General features: G+C 35.5%; 1 protein-coding gene across 6 annotated transcripts; it reads left to right on the forward strand.

Annotated features, from left to right (window-relative positions):
• Positions 1-222: 222 nt before the first annotated feature.
• Positions 223-15,133, forward strand: LOC140141838 (uncharacterized). 6 transcript variants are annotated; one of them, XM_072163704.1, is made up of 8 exons: positions 223-1,829; positions 3,770-3,958; positions 4,386-4,533; positions 5,381-5,858; positions 6,561-6,713; positions 7,684-8,287; positions 8,927-9,060; positions 13,801-15,133. In XM_072163704.1, exons 6-8 carry the CDS (start codon positions 8,020-8,022, stop codon positions 13,918-13,920), a joined length of 522 nt encoding a protein of 173 aa, XP_072019805.1. In that variant the 5' UTR covers positions 223-1,829; positions 3,770-3,958; positions 4,386-4,533; positions 5,381-5,858; positions 6,561-6,713; positions 7,684-8,019; the 3' UTR covers positions 13,921-15,133. The 6 variants fall into 6 exon arrangements, with proteins under 6 accessions (XP_072019805.1, XP_072019802.1, XP_072019804.1 ...); XM_072163701.1 differs by having other exon boundaries at positions 5,381-5,854; XM_072163703.1 differs by lacking the exon at positions 4,386-4,533 and having other exon boundaries at positions 5,381-5,854.
• The last annotated feature ends 2,444 nt before the right edge of the window (positions 15,134-17,577 follow it).

Genomic DNA, 17,577 nt, shown 5'->3' on the forward strand with positions numbered 1-17,577 from the left:
CCAGCGAGGGATTGGTTTACACGATGTCCTTCGCTCTATGTCACCTCCGAGGGGACTGTGCCACTTGGTTACCCGCTATGGTGTGGGGCGAGAACATAAACAGCTGCACAGCGTGTTCTCTAACGTGCGCGGCCTGTGTAAGCTGGGCCATGAGGTGTCTTGTCTTGAGGAACGGGCCCTCAACATTCGCCTTGTATCCGTTAAGTGTTCCCGACTCAGTAGTCCAGCTGCAAAGAAAGGCATATATGATGGTTATGCCAGTTTTATGAAACATTTTCTTTTGCTGATTATTGTTCTACGGGTGATGCAGAATGAATCTGAACCACCATGTACAATAGAACCAAATATGCAAGTTAGGGTAAGGGTAGTCTTTTGCACATTTGGGACTGGAGTATGAGGCACAACTATTATCACCCGTGGGATATTTAAGATAATACAGGGGTCAAAATTCAAAATTTTGTTAAATCAGGAATGTTGAGAAAGAATTTGACATCAATTTGAATGAAAATTGATTAATTTGTATTTCCTGATGTAACTTTATAAAAGAACAACTTGCAGCTGGACTATGCACCTACCTTGAAGTGGTTTTCGGGCCTATGATTGTGACTTGATCTAAACATACAAAATTTACCGTCACAAAACAGAAACCAGTTGGTACAGATGTTTTCTGTTTCAATTTATGTTAAAGCCATATTATATATAACAATTCCGTTTTTTGCACGATTGTAATCTACTTTAGTCAATAAAGATACTCTGCAAAAATCAAGACTTTAGGTGCTGTAGTTTTGTCAAAATCCGAGATTTTGAATAAAACGATGGAACCGGTGTTTTATTATTACAATGGAAATATTAGTCGAACATGTATGCACAGTACGTACACGGCGTGCAGGATACACATAAACACACCCAGAGGATTGTACCATATTACAACCGTGGGAGTAACATGCATGGGCGCTAGTAGTAAATTCCAATTTTCTATGCTTTACCTCACTTGTTCGGCTCAAAATTTTGTTTACATCTGGTCACAATTAACTAGAGGGTGCGATATTTGTTTGTCTGTTTTATTTGTTTGTCTGTTTAACCAGTCAGTCTGGATGAACACATGCTTTGGTCCTGATGGGACCAGGCTATTGCTCAAACCAAGCTGTCAAGCATGAAAAGAAAAGAAAGAAGGAAAATAATGTCCATTCACAACAAATCTGTACAATTTTGCTCTTGGCATTTGGGTCTAGATGTGTGTGGTGGTGGGGTGTAGGTGTGTGTGTCTTATATCGGGTTAGAGAACTTGAATAACCTGGTATCTGGGTCTAAACTTCTAAGATTCCAGATGACAATCTGTGAGCTACCTTCTGTGTCACTACATTGTCATATCAAAAACTCCATATTCATTAAATATGTGAAGGATATTATTAACACTGGATCCACTCAACTTGTCTTCTTGTAACCCTTGTGAAGTCACATGATTAAAAGTATCCATTCATTCAACTAATTCAACCATTATCTCATTTTTGGGATTTTTGCAGGTACACTGAATATCAACAAAATACAACTGCTGGTGCTGGACTCCTTCGTGTAGCAGAAATATGATAACAGAAATCATGAAGTGAAGCTGTATGACCCAACACATACTATAACTAGAAGTAGTAATAGAAGAGAGAGTCCCTCCTGAACCTCATCAGTGGATACAGCCTTTCACTATTGTAGAGAACCAATACTTCCATGCCTTTCTCACGCTCTGGTAAACCCGCTACATGTACATCACTGTTGCCTGTTCAAAAGATGATCAAGATTGAAGAGGAGGTCAAGACAAATAACAAAAAGAAACTGAGGTAAGACATACCTAGAAAACATCTGTTTTGACATTGTTCACAAAACATCTGTTATGTTGGGTTATATATACAAAGGGTATATAAAAAGGTATAAAAAGTGTTCTTGACACCCCCCTGGCGATCCCGAAAAAAGGGAAAAGAGAAAGGAAGGGAGGAGGGGGTGTGGTACAAGGGGTTAGAGTAGGAGTGTCTCTCACATCACCATGAGAGCGATGGGATAAAAACTACAATAAGTTTGTAATTTGGGCCGCTATATTGTTGGCCTACAATGATGTGTGGACAAAGAAATTTTGCGCACACTGGCTCTGTTTTTTTTTACCTTTATTTTTAGCTTAAATTGTCTGAAATATAAAATTTTCTGTGTACTTAACATGCAAATATCTCAAATAGGAATAAAATATGCTTGTCTCTGCCACTATTGATCTTAGGCCTCTAAAAGTATGTACCCTTATCTTTAAATCAAAACCTGGCTACTTGAATACATATGCCTTCCTCACGTGGAGATTGGGGGCCTCCGAATTTTGGCCTGGCTTAGGGCCCCAAAAAAGGTAAATCCGGCATTGCATGTGTCAGTGTCCTCTCCTACTCTGTATTGATAGAAATGTTCTGACAAATTTTATGATTTACATTTTCCTATTTTAGACCAAAATGAACTGCATTTTGGTCCATTAACCCCAACACCCAAAAAAAACCCCACAAAATACCACAATGAAAAATGCAGCGATTCGTGAATCCAGGGTCTGCGATGACACAATCAACCTAAGTGTTATATGCTCACGGAATTGCTGCCCATGCAGTGATAGCCTGTGTAGCTACCGGTCCGTAATCATGTGGTTGGCATGCGAGGGGGTCAAAGGTTCAATCCGGGGTGCCAAGTGACTTCTTTGTTCATCTTCTCTCCTTTTTCAGTATCTTCGATCTTTAACTTATCAAAAGTGTTAGGGTTTTAAAATGCCAAATTGACGCAAAGTGCATTTATCTTGGTAAAGCCATTCTGTCAGTAGATCTGTGAGACGTCCCTTTTTTTTTCATCTCAAACATGAATCTTAAAAATATTATAATTCCATCCTTTCTATATGTAAGCCTTAATCATTATGAGTGCTAGGGCAACTCCTCTCATGCCTGAAAAAACCTCCTTAGCTGGATTAAAATAACGGGACAAAAGTAACCAAAGTTGTAAAACGCCTATGCATTTTCCTTTGGCACGATTTCAGCATTTAAAATTGCAATTTTTTCACGCGCTTCATGCATGTTTGTCCTGTTAATGTTCTTTTTATTAGTAGCAGATCAGTGGACGATTTGGAAATTTTGATCACTGACTCGGTGACTCTGGTTCATCTCCAAATTTTAACATTGAAATAGCAAACTTTCGTGCACTACGCACACACTTTTTCACATTTTCGTGTGCTTTTCCTAGTAGTGGGACAGCTTGGAAAAAACTTTACAGTTGTGGGGGAGGGATGTCTTCAATCCAATTAGCCAGGGTGGCAATTATGTTGCCATGCACAGGTGCCAGCAAAAGGTAAATCGGGCCATACCAGCAAAATTTATTTCTGAACACCCCTGATGTTACACTGTGTAACATGAAAGCAGCATTTGGTGGTTATGTTATCAAATGTAGGTAAATCGGGCCGTACCAGCAAAATTTATTTCTGAACACCCCTGATGTTACACTGTGTAACATGAAAGCAGCATTTGGTGGTTATGTTATCAAATGTACTTAATAATTATGTTGGACTATTAGTAAATCACAATCACACACAGGGACCGAGCTTGCTTAGTATTAAATACTAACTAATCTTTGCAATAGAAAAAGCAAAATTATATGATGCATTACTTCCAAATTTCCTGTAATACTTAGTTTCACTTGTCATGTCTAGTTAGATTAAAACTATTAATACACTTTGAATTATTTGAAATTACCGGTTTAATTTCCTCAGGCAGGCAATCCCAGTATTGATGAAGATGACAATCTATAAAAAGATGGCAAAGATGACTGGCTTGATATGGCAGAGTATGATGCAGCAGTGAACAACACAGCATTCAACAACTGTGGCCAATGCGTGTTTTTGCTATAGCACTCTACATGCAGTTAACTAATAGATACACTAAAGGCGATTGACTTTAAGGTATACAAAAATGTTCATAGAAGATGTTGTTGTTGAAAACAAACAAGTTGTTTAATTGTGTACGAGTTTCATAACTAAGTCAATGATGCATGTTCTTTACGTGTGCAATAATTATGAGCCATGGGTCGTTAAAATTGGGGATCTTTAGGCAGGCTGAGAGGGGTTTCTGGCAGGCCCATAGGGGTTATAACATAACAGCCTTTGCATCTGGGCTTGAGATTGGAATTCCAATTTTCTTTCTCACAAAGTAAGGGCTAAGAGTAAAATTGTACAAAATTGTGTTCGGGAGTGGCCTTCTCTCCTTCCTCTTGCACTATTTATTTCCATTTCTTGCTTTGTTTATCTGGGCCAGCATGGTAGTTAGAAATATACTGATAAAAGAATACATTGTTTAATATTGCTTTTTTCTTTTCAATCTTTCATTTAGGGCCTACAGGCATCTTTCCACACCTATTGCTTTCCACACCTAAGGCATCAAAATAAAGGAGTTTGCTACACACCTCAACAGTGTTCAAGAAGACTGATGACCTAAGGAGCATGATTCTTTACTATATAAATGGACAAAACTGGATGAGGTAAAAAGCATAATCATTAATTGTCTTAAATTTGATTGTATTTTGATTCAAAGTATTTCAGTCAATTTGAAGATGAACAAACACAAGGGTGTGTATCTGTAAATAGGAATCTCCTGATGACTTTCCAGACAAAACTTTAAAATGGGAAACTTTAAATTCAAGAAATATATTTGAAAAGGCTTAAAAGCAAAGAATTGCTTAATTTTTAGTAGTAACAATTTGCTTAATGTTTAGTCGTAATATATGCCTGGACATTGGATTGTATCAAAAATGAGTACATGTAGGACCTGGCTTTGACTGAGCTAAGGGTGATCTAGTCGGCATTTTATCTATGAAATCTTATAAGAGTTTTCTATTCATCAGAAGTCTATAAACTAACTTCTAGACAATATCATCTGTTCTGGAGTCTGGTAGCATTCAATACTTCAAAACTGCACTATGTAATAATGTAATGTAACTTAATGTTTAATCTTTATTCACATATAAATATTTGTGTTTTCATCATAGGCCATTTTTCTTAATTTGATGTCGCTTTTGCAATTTTTATTTAGTATTTGTTTAGATTAGATTTAGATTCTCCTGACCCTTATCTTGCAGAAAGTGTGTGCTTTAAAGTGCTGGGAGGCTTAACAGTTTATGGGGAAGTATACAGATGTGCCTTTGATTTGATATGACTTTGGTTGGGTTGCATGCCTGATCTTGAACGATGTCATTCCAATAAATCTAATAAAAAGATTTTAAAAGTTGAATGAAAAGATATATTCAAATGGTAAAACTTTTGACAATTGTTTTTTGTCAAAAATGAGCAGCAGGTCTTAAATGAATTTTAATGTTCTTTTCTATGTAGACTGTGGAGGTAAATGTGGAAACTTTGCACTGAGAATGGCTATTGATGGAAGCGAAGAGGAGCTAGGATTCCACCTGGAAAAGAGGTGAAGCAGGAGAGTTGTACCGGTGGTGGTGACAGACTTTGATTTTGCTGACGACATTCAGCTGCAATAGTGGGCCTGAAGATGAATGGAAGTAAAACAAAGTTCATGTCTTACAATAACAAGAGAGAAAGCATCACAAGAAATGACGGTGTAGTACGATGATTTCAAATACCTAGGAGATCTTCCAAAAATAAGCCACAAGATCAGTAGAAGTGAGGAGCCCGCATTAAAAATGGTTCATTGGATACCCAAGCATGGGAGGCAGAAACCTGGAAGACCCACTATAACCTATGTAGACATTCTGAATGATGATGCTCGATTGGAAGCAGCAGACTTCAGGATAGCAATGGAGAACAAAAAGTTTGAGGATACCACTCGAAATAAGTCAAGTAAGTAAGTTAAGGGATCTGGAATGAGCGTTTTGAGCGTTTCGAAAGTATTTCTTGTGGGACATGAGAGCACATCAGACATCGAATTGCATTCTAAATACGAAGAATGTCTTTCTGATATCAAATAATTTTCTTTTTTTTGAAATTCACGATATGATACAAATTTTATGACAAATTATAAAAATTTGATATTTTTCACATTTTTGATATATAACAGTCCTCAAAGTAAATTTTATAAATGTAATGATATATTCTTAAAGTGTATGTAGCTGGGAGGAAAAGCCGACGATCAATTGAAAATTTTGACCTTTCATATTGAAGAAAACAAGTTGTTTAATTGTGTACTCATAACTAAGCCAATGATGCATTTTCTTTACGTGTGCAATAATTATGAGCCATGGGTCGTTAAAATTGGGGATCTTTAGGCAGGCTGAGAGGGGTTTCTGGCAGGCCCATAGGGGTATAACATAACAGCCTTTGCATCTGGGCTTGAGATTGAATTCCAATTTCCTTTCTCACTAAGTAAGGGGTAAGAGTAAAATTTACAAAATTGTGTTCGGGAGTGGCCTTCTCTCTTCCTCTTGCACTATTTTGTTCCATTTCTTGCTTTGTTTATCAAAGCTATCTGGGCCAGCATGGTAGGTAGAAATATACTGATAAAAAGAATACATTGTTTAATATTGCTTTTTTTCAATCTTTCATTTAGGGCCTACAGGCATCTTTCCACACCTATTGCTAAGACATCAAAATAAAGGAGTTTGCTACAAACCTAAACTGTGTTCAAGAAGACTGATGACCTAAGGAGCATGATAGTCCCACAGCTCTCTCTTTACTATATAAATGGACAAAACCGGATGAGGTAAAAAGCATAATCATTAATTGTCTTAAATTTTGCAGACCAAAAATGCTTGCAGAAATATTACTAATCTTTCTTTGATTGTATTTTGATTCAAAGTATTTCAGTCAATTTGAAGATGAACAAACACAAGGGTGTGTATCTGTAAATAGGAATCTCCTGATGACTTTCCAGACAAAACTTTAAAATGGGAAACTTTAAATTCAAGAAATATATTTGAAAAGTCTTAAAAACAAAGAATTTCTTAATTTTTAGTAGTAACAATTTGCTTTATGTTTAGTCGTAATATATGCCTGGACATTGGATTGTATCAAAATGAGTAGGAACTGGCTTTGACTGAGCTTTCCAAATGTTTCGGGCTAGGGTGATCTAGTCGGCATTTTATCTATGGGTTTTCTATGCATCAGAAGTAAACTAACTTCTAGACAATATCATCCTCTGAAATTCCAGTTCATGAGAGTATCATCAAATGTGTACAAATATAGTTTCTTTCTAAATACCATATCAGAGTGGAATAATCTCCCATCATCTGTTCTAGAGTCTGGTAGCATTCAATACTTCAAAACTGCACTATGTAATAATGTAACTTAATGTTTAATCTGTATTCACATATAAATATTTGTGTTTTCATCATAGGCCATTTTTCTTAATTTGATGTCGCTTTTGCAATTTTTATTTAGTATTTGTTTAGATTAGATTTAGATTCTTCTGACCCTTATCTTGCAGAAAGTGTATGCTTTAAAATGCTGGGAGGCTTAACAGTTTATGGGGAAGTATACAGATGTGCCTTTGATTTGATATGACTTTGGTTGGTTTGCATGCCTGATCTTGAACCATGTCATTCCAATAAAACTAATGAGATTTTAAAAGTTGAATGAAAAGATATATTCAAATGGTAAAACTTTTGATAATTGCTTTTTGTCAAAAATGAGCAGCAGGTCTTAAATGAATTTTAATGTTCTTTTCTATGTAGACTGTGGAGGTAAATGTGGAAACTTTGCACTGAGAATTGCTATTGATGGAAGCGAAGAGGAGCTAGGATTCCACCTGGAAAAGAGGTGAAGCAGGAGAGTTGTACCGGTGGTGGTGACAGACTTTGATTTTGCTGACGACATTGCACTGTTGTCTGAGGAAAACAACAAGAACTGCTTCACAGAGTTAAGACTTCAGCTGCAATAGTGGGCCTGAAGATGAATGGAAGTAAAACAAAGTTCCTGTCTTACAATAACAAGAGAGAAAGCATCACAACAAATGATGGTGTAGTACTAGAGGGGGTCGATGATTTCAAATACCAAGGCGCAAGTAACATATGACAAATGTAGACCTATATGGAGATCTTCCAAAAATAAGCCACAAGATCAGGGAAAGAGGAATCCGGTTTGCTGGCCATTGTTCTAGAAGTGAGGAGCCCGCATCAAAAATGGTTCATTGGATGCCTAAGCATGGGAGGCAGAAACCTGGAAGACCCACTCTAACCTATGTAGACATTCTGAAAGATGACGCTCGATTGGAAGCAGCAGACTTCAGGATAGCAATGGAGAACATAAACTTTGAGGACACCACTCGAAATAAGTCAAGTAAGTAAGTTAAGTTGAAGATATTTCTTCCACAGGAGGTTTGACAATTTGTGGCAATTTTTTAGGCATTTTGGTGGCCATTTTGAAAAAGTGCCCTCTATTTAGAGTGTCATTTGACAAGGTTGCATACTTTTTAAATGATTCCCCATGATTTGGAAAAAAATCACTATTTTCACCCCTACTGTACATCCCCAACTAGTATTAAATGCACTTGTGTGCTGTTCCAACAGCTCAAAGTTTCTTCACACATGTGAAGACAAACATTATTTTGGCATGATGATTAATACGCAAAACTATAAGAATTAGCAAATGATTGGCATGGTTGTGACGCTTCAAAAAGGGACCATTTCATCAACATTTCATAGAGAATAGCATGGAAAACCTCACATTTGTGAAATGAAATTGCACGGGGAAAGGAAAATTGTGTGGGGAACGAATATCAAGTTTTGCACATAGCTTCCTCATCCATGGAGAAATATGGAGAAAGCCATGCACCTCTAGCAAACTTTGGAATGTTTACATATTTACATACTCAGTGGCAACAATACCACATAATTATATTGGAATCATCAGCCTGTCTTGTATTAAATGTACTTCTACTATGGCTACTGACAAGCTTTGTATTTTTTTACCTTGCAGCATTCTTCTACCTGAGAAATTCCATGGGTTCTGGGTCAAAGAACTGCACCAACTGCAACATTGCCATCTTTCTGTTAAGCGGTATCCATTTAATAACCTTGATCATTTTGTTAGAATCATCTGTGGAATTCCTGGTGAGATACATGTAGTTTTTGCAGCTTTTTCAATTCAGGCTTTTTAGGCTTAGAATCTACAAGATTCTTTCCTATTTTTCGTGTCAAAGTTAATCAAGGCATTATCTATGTATTAGGCCATATATTCCATTCAATATCCACACTACCCTTGTGGAAGAGTTTGGAAATATCTACCACAAGGGGGTTATGAATTTCAAATGCCAGAAACATGTACATTTGCAGCTCTATTTGAAACTCATCTTCCTTCAGTGGAAGACTAAGGTTAAATCTTTCTCAGAGGGTGTATGAAATCCAAATGGAGCTGCTGCCAATGTGTTCATTCCATTTGAAATTGATATCCCCTGTGGAAGATATTTGCAAAATCTAACATAGGGGTGGTGTGGATTTGGGTTACTCCTTCATGTAATTATACACAAAATTAGGGTTAGGGTCAGTTTAGGGTTAGGATTAGGGTTTGGGTTAGGATTAGGGTTAGGGTTAGGATTAGTTTACAGGAAATAACCATACCTACAATACCTAATTCCTTGTGAGATACATGTAGTTTTTTTGCAACTTTTTCAATTCAGGCTTTTTAGGCTTAGAATCTACAAGATTCTTTCCTATTTTCGTGTCAAAGTTAATCAAGGCATTATCTATGTATTAGGCCATATATTCCATTCAATATCCACACTACCCCTGTGGAAGATAGTACATAGTACATGCATAAACTTGCTTAATATATTCAGTTTAGCACTGATGGAGTAAAATATAAAAAGTCTAAATCATTTCATTCTAAAATCAGAACACTGAATAAATTTTTAATTTGTTGAAATATCCAACAAATCAATTAATGAGGGAAGTGATAATTTATAAATTAAAGAGAAACACAATGTCTTCCCCAGTCCCTTCAAATTCAATAAATGAAAAACAATACCCACAAGAATCATGCAGTTGTTTTTCAAGTCCAAGCAATATTTTAAAATTTACTTTGTATTATTCAATACATGAGAAAAACATTTGTAAATAAAGCTAGTAGTCCAGGCCCTAGCTAGAACCCGGCCTACACCGGATAGGGTAGAGATTTTGACACTTGATTTGGGTTATTGGACCTTTAAGGTTAAAGAATCACGGAGGTGCTTTTGCGAAGCGGCTGCGAATTCGAGAGTTCCAAGATGGCCGCCGGCGGCCATTTTGAAAATTTTAAATTTTAGTTTTCACTCAATATTCATGTGTAATACATCATTCTATAGGTTTTTGCATACAAGGAATCAATTTCTGACATTATTTTTATGATTGAAGGTCAGTATAACATGTTTACATTCAAAATGGCCATTGAATGGTTGCCAAAAGATGGGGTTTTCATTAAAATGCATTTAGAATTCAATATTTTAACTTATTTGATGTTAAAAATAACCATGGGATGCTGATATTATGGTGACAACAAAGCATAAGTCGTCTATGTCATTTCTATCATCTCCTGGATATGTTTAAAAATCAAAATGGCTGCCAAAATGGCCGCCAAAATAGTCTTTTTTTCATTAAAATGTGTTACAGGAGTATTATAAAGTACCAGATTTACAATGAAATGGTGCCAAACATTGTGTTCTTTTGTATTCAAAGTATCCCTCTGGTAAAGGGGTAACAATATGACATCGGCATCAATTAATATTATCTCATATGTGCATGTAAACATTCAAAATGGCCGCCAAAATGGCTGCAAAACATGATTTTTTCATTAAAATGGTATTTAAAACAGCATTTTAATAGATGTTGTGTTAAATATTTCCATGGAACGCTGATATAATGTTAAAGGGATATTTCTATCCCAATTTCTTCCTGCTCATGTGTTTTTACATTCATAAAAGAATCTTAAATCCTAAATTTCATGCAAATCGGACATTCCGTTGGCGAATTATGGACTATAACATACCGTATATTTCAATGGTCCATAGGATTGTGTGTTATACTTTCGTTGGCGACAGAATAAAATTCAAAATCGAACATGTTGGCGGTTTCTCTGGAAAGGGAATATATTTGCAAGATTCCTCTTGCACATGATCATTATGCACCTAGTATATAAGGGGTCCCGTTGGTATGAGCATGCCGGCAGAATCATTTTACGACAGAATGTTAACCATATGCCATGAAGCTGAAAAATGACATCTCCTGTAAAAACTGGTATCTTGAAAGTTGGTGTAACAGTCATTTAAAAGAATATAATATACTCTTTTAAATGACTGTTACACCAACATCCAAAATCTTATTTTGGTAGCCAAGTTGAATTTTAAACATGCCCAATTACCCATAAGTCCATGCTGTTTTCCTATTACTGCTATGCTATAATGATTATGTGGGAAAATACTCTCCTTTTATGGCACCATCCCCTGAAAACCAGATACCTAGTGTCGCTGTAACAGATTTTGATGAAAAAATAATATTTTGGTGGCCATTTTGGGAGTCACTTTTATTTCTTTGAACTTACCCATGGGATAATTTTGAATGACATATTTTACGTTACCCTTCTGCCACAAAGATATTTTTGGATCTCAAGAAAGCACTCATGTGGCACCATTTCCTTAAAAAATCAGATAAATTACATGTTGTTGAGACATAATATTATCAATTTAAAATCTACTTTCATGGTCATTTTGGAGAAAAAAGAAAGGAAAGAAAGCACTATTGTTGCACATAATACATTATGTAAATTGTAAGTTGCTGGAAGGTATGGGTCTTGCTTAAAATGCCATATAGTTGAAAGCTTTCCATCCTGTTTCTGTTTTATGGAATTTGATGGAAAACAAAAAAATAGACTATGGGGCAGGTTGGCCCACTTGTGCTGGGGCAGGTTGCCCCATTGTGTTTATGGGCAAGAGTTATGCATACTTTCTCCATTTTCACCCATTTTGTGTCAAATGAAGCAAAATACAATTTACACACCAACACTAGTCAGTTCCATGGATAAAATTGTTCAAAGGCGGAGTATAGTACAAAAAAATCTATATTGTTGTCCTATTTGAGCACTTTTTGACTGGAAATAGCAATATTTCAATATCATATTTCTTTATAATTGGGAATTTGTACATAAAAAGTAATTCATCACTCAGAATAGTTAATAATGAACAAAAAAGTCAATTACAATTGTTATCCACAGCCTTTCAGTTTTTCGTTATGGGTTTTATAAGATGATTGGTTAACGTTATTTCCTTGATTTTAGCTATTTCCTCAAGAATGACCCATGATGGCGCAAAATGAATTTTATTTTTGATTATCTTGGAACTATGATAGGTGATATCTTACCGCAGTTGTAACTTTAGAATGTTTTATTGGAAAGAAATATGGCAATAACACACGGTTGTGCATAGAGGGCCTACCTGCCCCGTTTGGTGGGCCAACCTACCCCGGCCTGGTTAATTTTCTTTTCGCTCTCTCCTACAACTACTATAACTTTTGTATAAGTCACAGAGCCATATAAATTTGTTAGCATTTACCTAGAGTAAACAGCTCTCAAGTATCAAATTGAGAGCCTCCTAAGTTCCTAACCCACAAACTGAGCTCTCCAGATAAGTGGGGAAAAGGGGCCAACCTGCCCCGGTCTCCCTTACTAGGTGCATAATGATCATGTGCAAAAGGAATCTTGCAAATTTATCTTATAAATTTATAATTTATATCTAGAGAAGCGGGCCGAAATGTTCGATTTTGAATTTCATTCTGTCGACAACGAAAGTATCACACACAATCCTATGGACCATTGAAATATATGTTATAGCCCATAATTCGCCAACTGAATGTCCGATTTGCATGAAAATTTGGGTTTAGGTTTCTTTCATGAATGTAAAAACACATGAGCAGGAAGAAATTTGGATAGAAATACTCCTTTAACATTATATCAGCGTTCAATGAAAATATTTAACACAACATCTATTAAAATGCTGTTTTAAATACCATTTTAATGAAAAAATCATGTTTTGCAGCCATTTTGGCGGCCATTTTGAATGTTTACATGCCCATGAGATCATATTAATTGATGCTGATGTCATATTGTTACCCCTTTACCAGAGAGATACTTTGAATACAAAAGAACACAATGTTTGGCACCATTTCATTGTAAATCTGGTACTTCATAATACTCCTGTAACACATTTTAATGAAAAAAAAAGGCGATTTTGGCGGCCATTTTGGCAGCCATTTTGATTTTAAACATATCCAGGAGATGATAGAAATGACATAGACAACTGACCATAATATCAGCAACCCATGGTTATTTTTAACATCAAATAAGTTAAAATATTGAATTCTAAATACATTTTAATGAAAACCCCATCTTTTGGCAACCATTTGGCGGCCATTTTGAATGTAAACATGTTATACTGACCTTCAATCATAAAAATAATGTCAGAAATTGATTCCTTGTATGCAAAAACCTATAGGATGATGTATTACACATGAATATTGAGTGAAAACTAAAATTTAAAATTTTCAAAATGGCCGCCATGGCCATCTTGATTTCTCGAATTCGCAGCCGCTTTACATAAAAGCACCTCTGTGATTCGTTAACCTCAAAGGTCCAATAACCCAAATCAAGTGTCAAAATCTCTACCCTATCCGGTGTAGGCCGGGTTCTAGCTAGGGCCAGGACTATAGTGATGTGTAATTTGTCATTGCTATCAGCAATTTATTATTAATCCTTATACAAATATGAACTGGATCTGACTTTTTTAAATAAAAAATTTGACTAAGCTTTTAAAATGTGTTTTATTTCAGAGATGCCTGGCATATAGGGCGATCTACATTGTATATAGTTGGCAGTTTTCTGCAAACTTCTCTGTTTTTTCTATCATGCATAAGGTGCCTTCACCTGACCTTCATCATTGTGAAAAGTGAAAAGTTCTGAAGTGCTGAGTTAGTCATTGTACCAGTTGTCTGAGTCAGTGCACAAGGTTGAACAACACAAAATAAAAAGGAAATGATAAGACTGCATGGGAAAAATGCAAATATTTAGGCACTATCTGGACACATCAGATGATACAAAGAGGAGAAAGGGACTGGCCATGGCAGTAAATGGAGTGAAATAAACAAAGCAAGAGACCAAAGTGGTTTGAACATCTAATGAGACTACCCAAAAGAAGCAAATCAAGTCAAGTCAAGTCAAGTTTTGATTGATCAAAGCAGATGACAAAAGCATTGAACTTTTGACCTCTGACCTAACTGCCAAGAGAGTTGTCATTGGCTGGGATGCCAAGTTGAGTGTAATCGATGATGATTATAGTTGACGTTCATGAAAATGAAAGATTTTGAAATAAAGGGTTCACCATGCAGTTACCTCATTGTTTTACCAAATTAACAAATTATTAATTATCATAAGCATTTTGGCCACACATTGTTTGGTCACAATGGCTCATGTAAGAAAAGATGCAGTTTTGCACTTTGGTCCATTCAACTTTCAAACAATCCAGCAGGTCTGACATACTGTAGAATACATTCTGCATGTTTTGTGAAATTAAAATGTTCTAACTTTGATGCAATGTTTGACAATGTGAATTGCACCGTGTGTAAAATAAAACCGACCACCAATAATTTATTTTTTACCCTCAATAAAGAGAGATTACTATAATAATTTGTAGAATATTTTCAAAGTTTATGAACAACTTAAGGGAACTTAGAACCTGTGAACCATTTATATGTAATGTGATCACAATAAAGAATTGTCAGCAACTCTCCACTTCATTTTATTTCCTGACATTCTCATCATTGTGCTTGGATCAAGTCTTCAACAACTCTTCCTATACGTTTGTACAGGAGCCAAGTGTTGTTAATCGGTGATGAATCCACAGTCCAATAGCATATAAGTGAACACCAGGTTGCATGTTACGCATAAAAATTCATCATGCCTGGAACTTTTGCGTAACATGGAGGTAGCAGCCAGCTAAACATTACCGCTTTGTTCTTCAGTTTTATTGCTATAATATCAACTGATTGAGTGGCAATGACAAGCTGACATTCAGAGTGAAAGAATCATGTGAATTTAATGATCTTTAGCTTGTTTTCGTTGTTGAAACTATGTTTCACCATTGTTCAGCACAGATTAACAACTCGCGTTCGCGTCTGTGGTTTACTACGAGCTAAAGCTGCCCTCGCGAAGTAAACCATGCGGATGCATCATTGTTAATCGGTGATGAACAACAGTGAAACATGATTGAATCCCGCTTTAAATGTATAGTAAACTAGAATTGTTATTTTTGACTTGAAAGCATTTTAGTATATTTGAAGAAGTAGTTTGGAACATATTTTTGTTAGTTCCTACAACTTACATTAAAGCCATAATGTACAATCTTTTAAAATGAATTGGCTAATATTTTTCAAACCTGATATTTCAGCATATTTGTAATGCTAATTGGATTTAGCCAATTTCATTGGACTAGTAGGAAAACAGAGCAATTTTGTAATTAGTCTTAATTAAGACATTAAAACCACCCACATGAACAACACAGTTCAGATAGTAAGTGGTATTTCTTTCATTTTACCTCATTCTTTTGACTTAAAATGACCAAAAAACCTTACTAATAATATATTTCATAATATGTGACAAAGAATAACAGGATTGAAATTTTTACGGTATTATGGCTTGGACATGAAAGTAAGAGCAGTAAACATCATTTGCTATTGTCAATCACAGTCTACCAAAGATAACAATTCTGTGTTTTCATTTGTAATTATTATCTCATGTGGCTTTTGCATTTGATGTTGTTAACATTTTGAACTTGGTTCCTTTTAAAGCTTTTTAATGCAGTCATGGTCTGCAGGCCCATAACCATGTAATGCACCATAGCTAGGAATAAATACCGGACTCATTTCAAGTGGAGGTAATTTGAAATCATCACCATGTCACTTGGTTAAGGAGTTTTCTCTATTCCTAAACCATGTGAGTTAAGAATGACTTGAAATGACCTCTTCAAATGGGTCTGGTATTTATTCCATGTCCATGTTTGGTCAAGAAATGGCCAATTTCTTGACTTTTACTGCAGAATTTAAGATTCAAGTCAAAAGTCAAGTAATCAACCGCTTCTTGACAAAAGGTGGATTTTCTGACTTGTTAGTGGTGGCAGCCAAAAAATGCATCCCTTTGATATAATTTGACATTTCAAAAGTTGCAAATTCAAATTGAATATGAGGTGTGGACTGTTTTAATGTGGTTGTTTTAAAAATAAATATGGTTCTAACAAAAGTTAAAGAAAAAGGTTTGTCTCAAAGCTTGCACGCGCATTTGTAAAACCCAGAGATTTGAAAAAAAATGTATGAAAAACAAAAACATTTTTTAGTTTTTTCAAAATACCATCAAAATACCGAGTCGGGAATAGTAATAATAATTAAAAAAAAAGGAAATCACATTTCGCATTTGTTTTCAAGACGAACCTTTTTTGGCCTTATCTGAAAATATTGTTGCATTAATTACAGTTACGCCTATTATCAGCTAAAAAGATCAACTTTAGTAGATTTTTGAGATTATCACCATGATATGTGAAAGGTTTAGAAAGAATAGATATAATCTGTTTCATTTAGCGTGTTTATATTGAGCACCTTGCATTACCTCGCTTTCACCATTATCCTTTCGCCTTCATCGAGTCGTTTCTACTGCGCTGTAAATGTAGGGTAACAATTCAGTACCCAGTACCCACTTCAAATCTAATACATGATTGGTCCCTAATCATAATCCCTTAGGTCAGTATGCACAAAATAACTTAGACCTGGTCTACCTTAAGACCTGGTCTAATTATGGTTCTGCGGAGTAACTTTTTGGTATTTACATACCTTATTCCATATTATTTCTTGTTAAGGGCAAATACATGCAGTTTAATATCAAATGGCTACAGTTTAATTTTTGGACTTGGTTAGAAGTTAAGGAGGAAAAGAAAAGATTAAAGGGATCCTTCCCCAAGTCTAACCTCCATAGTTAGTTCAGGTCTAAAGTAAGACTTATTTTGTGCATACGGACATTAGGATTTATTTTAAATCCTTGAAATTTAAAGTATAAACCCTATTCAATGGGCCTGACCGACCCAGATGTCACATTTTCTGGATTTTTTTATTCAAGACCTTATTTTTTTTTTGCCGAAGCAAAACAAACACACAATTTGCATGCTCACAACTACTATATTTTGTACATGTCCATTCCATAATTAAGCATTGTCAGCTATTCATTTTTTAAATTAAAGGTAAAGATAAAATTGTAGTTTTTTTAAATCAAATAAATTGAAAGTGACTTGAGTGTTTTGAATGAGTTTACATCAGTTATTTTTAGGGTATTGTGAAAAATAGAAATATTTTGCTTGGACCTTGGAATATCCTTCGGCTGTGCCCATCGGGATATTCTTCGGTTCCAAAAGCAAAATTTTTCACAATACCCGCAAAACAAATGATGCACAGTCATTAACGTCTAACATCATTATAACATCTAATTAATGAAATATTGCTAAATAGAATGCTCATTGTTCATTGTTCATAGGTCACTTGTTGGGAGTGAAATTGTACAAAATAATGCAT

Source organism: Amphiura filiformis, chromosome 20 (assembly GCF_039555335.1).
Source record: "Amphiura filiformis chromosome 20, Afil_fr2py, whole genome shotgun sequence".
In the NCBI taxonomy this organism is placed as follows: Eukaryota; Metazoa; Echinodermata; class Ophiuroidea; order Amphilepidida; family Amphiuridae; genus Amphiura; species Amphiura filiformis.